We start from the raw sequence: 12,899 nt of genomic DNA on the forward strand, positions 1-12,899 counted from the left end.
CAGGGATTTCAACTGGCCTGGCAGCAAGAAAAGGGTCAAGAACAAGGTTATTCAAACTTCAAATTCTCCCCTCCCACCCCATCTTGATGGAGAGATAATTTGCATGTGCACTTTGCACTGATTTCCTGTCAGCTCAGTTGGAGGCGTCTGTCCAATTTCATGTCGTACAAAATAACAAAAAAAAAGGCAAAAAATATTGAGTGAAAAATAAAATAGAAACAAAATGTACATTGACATGGGGATTGCCTGGGGATTGATTCACCCGTGTTTATTTATGGAATACTAAGTCCCTTGCACAAAAAAATTTTCAAGAAAGGACAAGGAATCAGAAAAGGCGTATAAAAGCCAGCAATTGGAAGAGAGATATCAACTCTAAATGGAAAATTTCAAAGAATTTCCCCATTTACATGTGAGCAAAAGTAAGTGTTTCTTTCCATAAATCTTTTGAAGGTCACTAAATACTTACAGGTAGAAACATGAAGCACAATTACAAAAAAGTATAATTACATCAATAGGTCTTTTTCTCAAGAAATATAAGGCCATTGATAACCAAATTTCACAGTCGTCACCACCAGAAAAAAAGCAATGGTATCTAAATGCATATTCTATGGAAAGCTGGCAGAAAACTGCCCAGGGTAAAAAATCTCTGCACCAAATAGAATGCAAATGCTGTCTCTTAACAACACCAGCAGAGAGTAGACTCTTCAAAAAAAAGCACAGGTTGTGTGGTGAGCAGAAGGGAGGCATTCACAGAAGTAAAAAGTCAAGACAAAGAGCTTTCAGGAAAAAATCTTCAAACCAACACAAAAAGAAGCGAAAAACTTAGGGTCGGTGATATATAAGGAATTCGACTCTGAATGTAAGGAGCAACTGGGAAAGTCCTTTAGAGAAGTCATGTCCAAGGTTTCCGACGCTGGGTTGACAAAGAAAGTTTCACCTGTTGAGGCAAAAAAAAAAAATCCGTAAAGGAGAGAGAAAATTTAACAAAAAAGTATAGAAAATTCCTGAAAAAAAAAATTAGGTCAACCTTCACCTGGCTCAACGAACATATTTTGCAACCAGGAAAAGGCAAAGAATGGTAGAATGTTTTGAAACCATTGATGAAGCAAAATGGAGGGTAAAAAGTTCCCCAAAGCGGAACACCTGAAGTCGTAAAGCCTGAAAAATTACACAACAACCTAAACCACAACTCCAAATCCAGATATTATGCCAACAGGTATGAAAACCACCTGGCAAAAATACAAGTTCTTGTTCTGAAGGCCACTAGGCAACTACAGTCTGATACAAAGTATGGGATGCAACCTTCTTAATGCAGAATAACTGGTTTCCCAATGCTAATGACTATGAGTTATCAGATGAGGTAACAAGTACTCTTCACAAGAAAAAAGTTGCTCTGAAATTGCTACAATCCTGGAAGATGATTACAGTACATTTATAAAGTATTTTGATCAAGCATTCTTACCTAATTTTGTTCCCTTAAATGATTTAGTCAGGTCATTTAAAAAAGGTAATAAATCACTTGAAAGTTATTGTTGTCCATCATTTTTACCACCAAAAGCTTCAGATTGAGAGCAAATTTGTTACTGGTAATTAACACTTATTTACTAATTGCTCACCTTCATCATAAGCGAGTCAAAGATTATGTTTGACTGTAGAATAGCTATGCTGTTGAGCTATCTTGTCCCTATGGATTTAAAAAAATACACTGTGAACATGAAATTAGAAAAGAAGTCTCAGGCAACAGTTTACATTACTTGGCTTAGAATTCTACCATAACTTAGATGGCTTTAATTTCACAAGTTGGACAACATACCCTGATGAATGTGGAAGTTGTATAAGAATTTAAGTAAAAATCATAGTTAAGAAAGGGTAATGGTCAGATTCCTGTTTGCCATGTTCATGTATGATTGAGAATGTCTGTGTATACCCCCTTTAAATAAAGTCGATTATTATTAACAGATATTTGTTAGCGACTAACAAAAAAATGCGTACTATGGTTATATTTACCCACTATGACGCTCTATTTCCCTAGTCTTGGTTCGTTATTTAAATTTGAAAACTGAGAGCAATTGTACATGCTTTGACTGCTTTATCTTGTTATCCACCAATAGATGGTTAAACAAAAACAGCATCACAAAGTTGCGTGGTGATTTATTTACTCCATTAGTCAAGCTGCAGAGGCTGTAAGTGGAGAACCTTTGAATATCAATCGCTGATCAAGTCTTGGACAATGTAGAGTGTTTATTAGATGATCAAGATAGTATATTTACCACACAGTACTCCGTGATTTGTTATTCTACTTTTACTTAAGAAAGTAGGTTTACAACATGATTGATTACTATGAATTGTCCTTACAGTGGTAATTATAAAGCTGTGTAACGCAATACATTACAGATACTAACTAGTTGATCCTTCTTTATTCTCCGACTCCACGTGTCGTAGTCATAGACTTCTTCAGGAAGTTTTACAAGTACAACTAAACGCCTGTGTTTATAAGCCAGAGTTACGGGGACCAATGACAATAGAGGCTTGGCCGGACTTACCAACAGGAACAGGCAAAGTTTTGTGAAAAATTTTAAGACGTGTATTTTGGGGACCACGGTTTTAGAGGCGTTTAGAGGCGTTTTTACAGGCGTTTAGTTATACTTGTAAACTCCCTGAAGAAGTCTACGACAGTTATACGGAATGCGTCGGAGAATAAAGAAGTTTTACAGCTACTGTTCGCAGAATTGCCGCTCGCTAGTTTATATTTAAAAAATTGCGAGGTGACTCGTTTTCTCAGTTAGTCAAGCTGAAAAGGCTGTGATTGAAAAGTATATCCGTTTTTACATGCACGAGAGCACCCATTTTTACATGACTAATATAGTATTAATCTTGAGAAAATATACAACAACAATAAAGAGGAGGTTAAATGTTTAACCTCTATGCGGGATGTATCCTCCTTTTAGGGACTTGGGTACAAACCAAATGGAGGAGCTACCACCTGAAGTCTTCCACAACAACAAAGAGTTGGCCAAACTGTAAATAAACAATATCTATACCTATGCTTGTGCTTATTTTATTGACGCGCGATGTGACAAGTATTGCTATATAACTCACGCATGGTAGGTTAGTGAACCACGAAGGTAATGGAATAGGGTGGAAGAGTTTTCAGATCGGTAATATTGACAGAGAAAAGTAGAGACAATATACTGGAATTTTTAAATTCAACTTTCTAATTTTTATCGGTAAATTTGTTTCATTTGCAAACGCGAGGTATTCTGGGTTGCCAACGTGGAAAGGGGAGGCGGAGAGAGCGCGAAATGTGATCGTCTTTGAAGCATTTCTCTCTCAGGTCACGACTTTCAGGTTCCGTACTACCCACCAGGTTCGCTGCGCTTACCCGTTCTATTGTTTTTTGATACATTACAACTCGTAAATAAAAATCGTTTGTGCGCATTTTCTATGGCATAATGACAGTCCATGTCTTACTGAAAGCAACACATTTCTGAAAGACAGAAAATATGAACCTTTCATACATGAAATAGTCTACTTCACGTTTTGCGTAAGACTCGCTTGCAGTGTTAACTATTGGGCAATTGCATTGCATCACAAGTTTCGAAAAGATTTAATTACCTAATAAGCTAGCCCATAATCGTCAGTGACGAACCTTACTTTTATGTTTAATATCGCGAGAAAGCGAGAACCCTAAGAGATATTTTTTAACGACTTCGAAAGACTTCACCATGTTCATTGCACTATTCTCAATAGAACTCAATAAAGAGATCTATGCATGGATGGCATTTAGTTTAATAGGCCTGGGCTCAATAAGACTGAGCTTTTGGTTTTAAATATAATGCCAAACATCGCCCACGACCACCAATATGTGACATCAAAATAGCTGGTGTCGGGGTAGTTTCAACTGAGTCAGCTAGAAACATAGGAGTAATGTTTAACGATGTTATGAATCATGAGCATCAAGTTCAAAATATCTGTAAAGTAGCTTTCTTTCACATACGCAATTATCTGAAATCAGGAAATGTCTCACTCAGAAAGATACTGAAACGTTAGTTCATGCTTTTATAACATCTAAGCTGGAAAATTGCAATTCATTGTTGGCTGAATTGCCACAATACTTATCAGATAAGGCTCAGCGGGTGCAAAATGCTGCGGGGCGTCTCGTCTCCTGCACTCGAAAATATGACCGAATTATGCCAGTCCTTAAATAGCCTCACTGGCTTCCTGTAAAGGAACGTATAATCTTTAAAATGTTACTACTTACTTATATGGCCCTGAAAGCTTTAGCACTTCAATACATATCTGACTTTTTAGTACAATATAAACCACCTAGAGCTTTGCGTTCGTCCGATAAGAAACTGTTACAAGTTCCTCGTTTCAAGCTTAAGACTTATGGAGGCAGACCCTTTAGTTATATAGCTCCATATCTGTGGAATCAGCTTCCGGACGCCACACGGCAAGCACCATCGCTCGTGACATTTAAATCCAAACTGAAGACTCATTTATTTGATGAAGTTTTCAATTAGTTATTAGGTTTCTGTTTAATACTTTTAGTAAGTTGTTTTATGTAAAGATGAAATAAACAATTTTTTTAAAAATCGAGTTTCCAGATGGGATTTGAACCCACGACCCTCCGTGATCTAGTCGGATGCTCTAACCACTGAGCTACAGGAGACTCTATGGTGAGCAAGGGTCAATTAGTGGGTATTGACTGGAACCGCATCACGCGGCTACACAGCCAAACATCAGCTAACGCATAGAAGCTCACTAACAGCATCACGCTGTCACATTAAAGCATCGCATGCAGCCAACCAGCCTCCAAAGTGAGCATGTAAAGATGAAATAACAATTTTTCTAAAAATCGAGTTTCCAGATGGGATTTGAACCCACGACCCTCCGTGATCTAGTTGGATGCGTGATGCGGTTCCAGTCAATAGCCACTAATTGACCCTTGATCACCATAGAGTCTCCTGTAGCTCAGTGGTTAGAGCATCCGACTAGATCACAGAGGGTCGTGGGTTCAAATCCCATCTGGAAACTCGATAAGTTGTTTTAGTCATCTTTATCTTATTTTTTTGTCCACACTGCTGTACAGTGCTCTGAACTCTAGCATGGGCGCTATAAAAGTCTTGTATTATTATTATTATTAGACGTGTACTATCTTACCATCTATTCGTCTAGTCTATTAAAATTTAAAACTCTCGAGCAGTTTTTTTCTGCATTGTTTTGCCACCCTAAAGCAACGTTTTTAAACTCTTGTAGGGGGTTAAACAATAACAAAATCAAGAAATTGAGTGGTGATTTATTTACTAATTTAGTCAGGATTCAGATTCTGTAAGTGTAGAACCTTTGAATATTTATCGCGCATAAAGTCTTAGACAATAACCAGTTGATCCTTAACGAGAGTGTGGAATTTGTCGGCAGTCATCCACCTTGAGTATAGACCCTGGTTAACCATCAATTTACTTGAAAAGGCCTTTGAACTGATTTCAGATGATCTTTGAATGTAAACTTCACATACCGACGATCTAGTTTTTTTAAGCACAGTTGGTAGTAATGTCGCAATCTGATTGGCCAGTTTGCCGTAGTCAAGCAAGACGTGTCACGTAATGCCTTGATCAGCTCGTCAATACTGACGTCCATATTGCGGTAAAAACGAAACGACAGTGGTTTAGCGTGGTCTGTACTCTTATCGACAATGATATTCGTCATCATATCTTGGACAAAATTTGTTGCGGATTCCAACAGGATTTTGACCAATGTGATGACGAATATCGTTGTCGATAAGAGTACAGACCACGCAAAACCGCTGTCGATTCGTTAAGTATTCAAAATTCTGTACAGGACGTACCTGGTTTACAGCGTGAAATCGGGTCTCTTTTGAATGATTGGAGGCACCGATCAATCCATGTCGATGGTCCAATTTCTAATCTCTATCTTATGCAGCGTCCTTTGCTGACATGAACACTTTGCTCTGCTTTTCAACGATTGTCACAATTTCTTATTTTTCTGATTGAAAACAAAACCTTAAATGTACAACCACAAAAAAACAATAAACAAGAGCAAAGCAAGACGTTAACTCACTGACCTGTATATGCTTGTAGACAACTAGGTGTAAATCAGATAGAGGAGTTACCACTTGGACTCTTCGACACCAACAAGAAGTTGAACCAATTGTAAGTCACTAAAGTTTATTGTACCCATTTACTGTTTTTCCAAAAATCTCAGCGGTCCGGAATCCTAACTACTCGAATTTCATTGGCTAATTTAATTTCGCGCGCTCCGGCGGTCCGGATTTTCCCATTCAGACCCCGGGAGCAGAACGCTCCGAGTGTTGCAGTCTGTTGCCTAATAACCATTTGTAATTTAATAATCCTCCTCAAAAAGTAACTCCGATGGAAAACAAAAACTTACATTTACAACTACAAAAAGAAACAAGCAACAGGTAAGGAAGACGTCAAACTCACTAACTTGTATAAACTCGTAGACATCTGGATGGCAATCAGATAGAGGAACTGCCACCTGGAGTCTTCAACAACAACACGGAGCTAAAGTTTTTGTAAGTCACCAAGGTTTTGAATAACCATTATTTTTTTCCAAGCATCTTAGCGGTCCGGAATCCTTAGTCCTCGAATCTTATTGGCTTATTCGCGCGTTCCAGCGGTCCTGACTTTCCAAGTATTTCAATTTTTGGCCGTTTATAATTTAATCATTCTCTACAAAAAGTAACTTAGAAAGTTAAAACGCAAGGTGTTTACAGTTGATCACTGTAACTTTCATTTATTTAATATCTTAATTCTTGTAAACAATTTGTCCGTTATAAATCGTTAAGCAAAGTTTTGAGTCCTTCTGCAAATAAACACTCAAGGCAAGTTCCTCGAATTTGGGAACATCTACCATACATTGCACTGCAGAAAACGATTCTGAATGAATTCAATGAAAGAATTCAATTCTAGGCCACGACGAACTTAATGCGTTAAATGACTACTTTGGTGACCTATGTACTGACCACGCCTAAATAAAGCCAACATCTCTGGAGATTAGTAAAAACCAGGAAGTCCCAGAAATCTCAGAGCGACAAGTCCTGAATTCTCTTATGCGTATAAAGAAAACAGCAACCGGACCAGATGGTATCCCGTACACTATATGCAAAGACCACGCCGAGCTATTCGTTCCAGTTATCACCAGGATTTGGAATCTGTCTCTTAGAACACACGCCTGGCCTGTCTCTTGGAAAAAGTCAGACCTTAACCCCCCACCGAAGGTTGATCTACCTAAGGGAATATCAGACTTTCGCGGAATAAATGTGACACCTGTCATCGCAAGGTGCTTTGAGAAAGCTGTCTTAGGAACACACGCAAGGGAGACCTTCGATGAACATTCTGGGATCTCACAGTTTGCATACATAGAGGGAGGGAGCTGTACGAATGCTCTACTGACTATTCAACATACTGTCAATCAATATCTTGATATCCCAGAGTGCAAAGCGGTACGCCTATTTGCAATGGATTTCAGCAAGGCTTTTGACAGTGTGAAACACGATCTCCTCTCACACAAATTGAAGCAACTCCGCCTAAGCCCTTATATAGTTAACTGGTATCTAAGCTTTTTGGAAGACAGGCAGCAGAGACTCATTAGCAATGGATTTATTGGTAAATGGAAAAGTGTCAACAAAGGTACCACCCAAAGAAGTGTCAGCGGGCCGCACTTGTTCAATGTCTTTCCCAGTGATTTAGAGATACACTTGGACAATAAGAGCGTGGTGGTAAAATATGCAGATGATACAACCATTATCTCGCCTGTGATAAGTGATAATGACAATTCTATCGCACTGATTAATCAGTTTTCCCAGTGGTCTAGAAGTGATGATATGAGTAGTAATCCATCTAAGTGCAAGGAAATAATATTCCGCAAGAAAGGTTTTACAATAGAGTTTCCTATTGTGCCTGGAATACCACAGACAAAAGAGCTTACTATTTTAGGGGTAACATTTTAGGAAGATAGTAGGTTTATAACACATATTCGGGAAAAACTAATCAAAGCAAACAAGTGCCTGTTCATTTAAAGATCTCTAAGGAAAGAAGGGTACAGTCAGGCCGAAGTAGACCATCTGTTTCTAAACTAATCAAAGCAAACAAGTGCCTGTTCATTTTAAGATCTTTAAGGAAAGAAGGGTACAGTCAGGCCGAAGTAGACCATCTGTTTCTAAATCTAGTTCTACCAAATATATTATACGGGCTGCCCGTATTTGGCGCTGTAAATTTCGAATTAACAACAATCCAATGTTTCTTAGATCGATGTTATAAGCGCAAGTATACGTCCGACCACATTAATGTCTATGAATTGTTAGATCAACAAGACACACGTATCTTCAAGAATGTTTTTAATAATACAAAAAATCCTTTAAGAGCTATAATGCCAAAAAAGAAGTCAACCAAGTACAATCTGAGGAAAGAGACAAGTCACCATCCTAAAATAAACACTGATAGGTTCAAAAACACGTTTGTCAACCGCTTCATTTTTAAACATAATCTAGTCTTATAATTTTTATCATGACTTTCTCTGTAATTTATATATATAGTTTCTTTTAATGTTGTAAGATAGGATATGTGATTACTTATCTTATGCCTTAATAAAGATTCATTTCAAATTCAATTCAATTAAGAGCCGTATTAAATCCCTTTGCGTCCAGCTGGAAAATTGTGTCATTTGACTTAAGTTTTTCGGTGGAGCAAAGACAAGATCATGATTTACAAACGCCATTGCAATAAACAAATAAACAGATTCTCCAAACTTCAAAACATACATTTTGAAATTCCTTTCAATGACTTTCCTTGCCATTTAAAACTAAACAGAGTTAAATCTTTAAAGATGAATCTTGGCTGGAATTGAATAATACTTTCCGTAGGATCACTGACTGTTTTTGTTGAGAAGCTCGTCGCGATATTCATTCAACAAGTGTTTGTTTGCCATTTAATCGAAAGTGTCCGTGCGCTTTTTTTCGCTCTGTAATTGTCAGTTGCCAGGTCATTACCGATACTTATAAACAGAAAACGTTTTATTGGTAGCCTTTAAATCACCTCTATCATTATACTAATAAAAACATTTTTGTGAAAGTCTCTCTCTTTTCTCCGCTATCTACTCGCTAAAAAATAGATCGGTTCACGAAGGAGCTTACCGTTACTACAGCCCTATATCATTGGGTTCCTTTTGAAAGCCTTTCGTTAAAAAATCTCTTAATTAAGTGGTCGATAAGGAACTGAAAGTTACTCACTACAAGAGATCACTATTCCGTGGAAATCTGTTGAAATTACCCTACAGCACATACTATTTTAAATAGCCGACTCTATGAAGCTCTAAATTAGTGACTAAGAAAAGACCTTAGAATCAGGGAATATCAGTAATTTTCGTAGAGACTCAAAATACAACAAATAAGGATTTACCACCTGGAGTCTTCAATGACAACACCGAATTGGTCCACTGGAAATAGACTACGAGCAGTCCTCCTTTTTCGAGGAAATCAGTCGCGCAAGTCTAAAAATTGGAAATTTTTTCAAATGGAAATTTTTTCTGTCGTTATAAGATTGTATTGTCTTTTTTTTTTTTTTTCAACTTTGTAGTTTGACCTCTTCGCTATCTTTTTTATTTAACAGTTTATTAATTTCTGGAAAATCAATTCCCTTGTAGTTTAAATAGCAAACACAATTCTCAGTAGTCACTCGACAATTAACATGCAAACAATAATGTGGTAAATAGATCAACTGTAATTAAATTTGACTAGTGTAACTGTATTGTTATATATGTATTGTAAGTAGTGTAAGTTAATGTAGTTTAAACATGGTGTAAAAAGTAATTATAGTGTAAGTACATGTGTAAGTGTAATAAACAATGCTGTAATAAAAAAATAAAAAAATAAAAATAAAAAAAAAATAAAAAAGTCTAAAAATTCAGGGAAAAAGATTGCTGTTACCGCACGGTGCAGAACTGTTGGAGTGCGCCAAACTCCCAGAGTTCCACATGGTGTGGTAACATCAAATCTTTTTTTCTTGACTTTCTTAAAAAATTTGATCCCGTGTTAGCACACGGCGCAGAACTATGGGAGTGAGGCGACTCCAAGAACTCCGTGCGGCGTGCTTACATAAATTTTTTTCCACGCTGATTTTCTTGACTTGCGCAACGGATTTTGCCTAAAAGGAGGGTTTTCTCGTAGTATAACTTGCAAGGCAGTAAACAAGTTTATAGTTAATTTAAATATTTTACTATTATCCTTATCTTTATATTTATTATTTATATTTATTGATTATAAAATACTCAAGGATTGTCGAACGACAACTTGTTGCATTATGATTTAATTACTGAGTCAGTCAAGCCATAATCTTTCTGTATGACGAACCTTACTTTTAGGTTCAAGAAACCTCCTCCGGGACACAAACAGTCAGAGAAAGGGGAAAAAACCTCTTTCCGGAGACAAATAATCTTAGCAATAGGACAATAAAGCTTCTTCGGGAGACAAATAATCCCGGTAATGGGACGATTGATATAGAAATTTAATGTAAAAACATCCCCGAGAGCTGTGCCTGGTTCTGAAGCTGATACATGTAGTAATAATGGATATGCAAATGAGGTTAGTATAGTAAATCAGTTCATGACACTTAGATGTATACAAAGAAATAGATATTTTCAGCTACGTTCACGAGTAAAACACAGGGTTAGATATAGAGAGCCATCCAGGACGGTGGCGGATCCAGGGGGATGGTCCGGGAGGTCCGGACCCCCCCCCCCCCCATCAGACCTGATGACGCTTACAACTTTGAGACTGAGATTCTTACATCGACAGGATCGTATATTACTTTTTAACGGGATGATTTTTTAAAATGAATCCAAGTAAACGATAAGCAGCCAAGGATTTATAACGTGGAAGCGCGACTGGTGGGAGGGGGTGTGGGGGGAGAAGTAATTTGCCTCAAAAGAGTCCAACAGTCCTTTCTGAACCAAAGTTTGGACCCCCCAATCAAAATATCCTAGATCTGCCCCTGCAGGATATCACCAAGAAAAGTTATCGAGTCATTGCATTACAGAATATTAAGAAGTAAAGACAAGAACATGCTCAGAAAGTCAGTTCCTGTTTCATCTGTTTTACATAGCGTAGCTACAAATTATGGATAATGGAGTATCAAATATACTAAGAGACAAGACAAGCAGCGAGTACATACCGTGAGTACCGACTATCCAGACAGTCAACTCACCCTGCCTGCATAGAGTCCTAAAGTGTGACGTCACGTTGCCATGACAGCATTTTTTTCTGGTCTAAACAGTTTAAACTCATACTTCAAACATGGCGTCTTTATCGATATGCTCACTCGTTTCTTTCTTTTCTGGAGAGCAGAAATCGCTTGATCGCGGAGAAAACCACTTCAAATCCGACCATGTCCAAAGCTTTATTTATTCCAGGGGAGTTATCAAAGGTGAAGTCCAAGCAAGCATGAAAAATAAGGACTACAAAGTCACAGTAAGTTGCCAATTTGGGATCACAACACGTATGTTCAATTCGAAGAACTCCCAACCCCGATTTCACCTCCAATTTAATGTTTATATTGCGGAATATATATTGCAACTTACGTGTCTGTTTCGAATTATCTTTTTATCAGATTTATCTCGATGAAAACCTTGAAATAAAAAACACAGAATGCGAGTGTCCTCGCGGCGAGTTCAAGTGCAGTCACGCGGCAGCCATATTTATTTATGGCATCCATAACCTTAGCAGGACGGACCTGGAATGCCAATGGAAACGAAAGCGAAAGGCAGAAAGCGTACAGTCTGCAAGCCAGATGTTTCCAGCGCCACCGAAGAAGAAGGATTACAGCCCTTTGGCGCGCGATCCTAGCCGAGAAGATCGGATGTGGCTGTACAGCGAACTAAAGCGCTATGGCAAATTTACAGGGACCTGCTGGATCTTGAGTCCCGAACCACAACCTGCTACCCCTCTCTCGATCAAGACGATTGAGGATATCATTTACTCAGAAGGTTTCCTTATGGCATCTACGAAGGAAAAACAATTAGAGTACTTGATTGAGAATGCCAAAGTAGAGGAGCTAGCTAGAGAACCATAAATGTTGTGAGCACCCTCACGGCTGGCCAGCGAAACAGCCCTGCATGGCACCAAGCTCGTATAGGCCGCCTGACTGCTAGTAATTTTGGCTCCGTCCTCCAGGCAAAAAGAGTTACACCGTCTCTTATCAAGCGACTACTTGGGGAATACAACTTGAATGGAGTTAAAGCAATTGCATGGGGACAGGACAATGAGACTGAGGCCCTGAAGTCCTTCACCAACATCACAAACTTTACACCTGTACAGACCGGCCTTTGGCTACTCGAGTCGGGAGTTCTGGGTGCTTCCCCTGATGGACTTGTGGGAGACGACTCGGTGATTGAGTGTAAGTGCCCCTACACACATCGAAATGCGACAATCAAGGAAGCTTGTGGGCACAAAGACTTTTACTTGGAGGAGAAGGAAGGGAATTATACGCTGTCTACCACACATGTTTACTGGCATCAGTGTCAAGGCCAGATGTTCCTGACAAAGCGCAAATTCTGCTACTTTGTTGTATGGACCACAAAGGATAGTGTTGTTATAATAATAATAATAATATTAAAATTTATAGTGCGCAAATTCCATAAAATGTTCAAATGCGCATTACAAGATTAAAAATTACCATTAAAATAGACTTTCAATAATTTTAAGAAACAATTAAAAGTAAACTTAGAATGGCTAAAAAAGCTATAAAAATGCACTACGAAAAAGGTGAGTCTTAAGTTTAGCTTTAAAAATATTTACTGTTCCTGCGCTCCTGATATCCAGCGGTAGTTCGTTCCATAGTTTCGGAGCAGCACAGGTAAAGGAA

At 38.2% G+C, this 12,899-nt stretch overlaps 1 protein-coding gene and 1 long non-coding RNA gene across 2 annotated transcripts; one reads left to right on the forward strand and one right to left on the reverse strand.

Moving 5' to 3' along the window:
- Nucleotides 1-208: 208 nt before the first annotated feature.
- Nucleotides 209-1,718, reverse strand: LOC148743465 (uncharacterized). Its single transcript, XR_015989199.1, has 2 exons — nt 1,617-1,718; nt 209-937 (listed from the first exon to the last, which is right to left on the reverse strand). It is a non-coding gene; the product is annotated as an uncharacterized LOC148743465 (long non-coding RNA).
- Nucleotides 1,719-11,267: 9,549 nt separating this feature from the next.
- Nucleotides 11,268-12,624, forward strand: LOC148743466 (uncharacterized). The gene is made up of 2 exons (XM_088726469.1): nt 11,268-11,506; nt 11,646-12,624. Exons 1-2 carry the CDS (start codon nt 11,333-11,335, stop codon nt 12,105-12,107), a joined length of 636 nt encoding a protein of 211 aa, XP_088582595.1. The 5' UTR covers nt 11,268-11,332; the 3' UTR covers nt 12,108-12,624.
- The last annotated feature ends 275 nt before the right edge of the window (nt 12,625-12,899 follow it).

This window comes from Stylophora pistillata, chromosome 1, assembly GCF_964205215.1.
Source record: "Stylophora pistillata chromosome 1, jaStyPist1.2, whole genome shotgun sequence".
NCBI classification, from domain to species: Eukaryota; Metazoa; Cnidaria; class Anthozoa; order Scleractinia; family Pocilloporidae; genus Stylophora; species Stylophora pistillata.

What these genes read in the sequence shown, in the direction of transcription:
- LOC148743466 (XM_088726469.1), top strand. Translation starts at nt 11,333, where the DNA reads ATGGCGTCTTTATCGATATGCTCACTCGTTTCTTTCTTTTCTGGAGAG. An exon ending in ATAAGGACTACAAAGTCACA is followed by an intron (nt 11,507 to 11,645) that starts GTAAGTTGCCAA and finishes TCTTTTTATCAG; the next exon opens with ATTTATCTCGATGAAAACCT.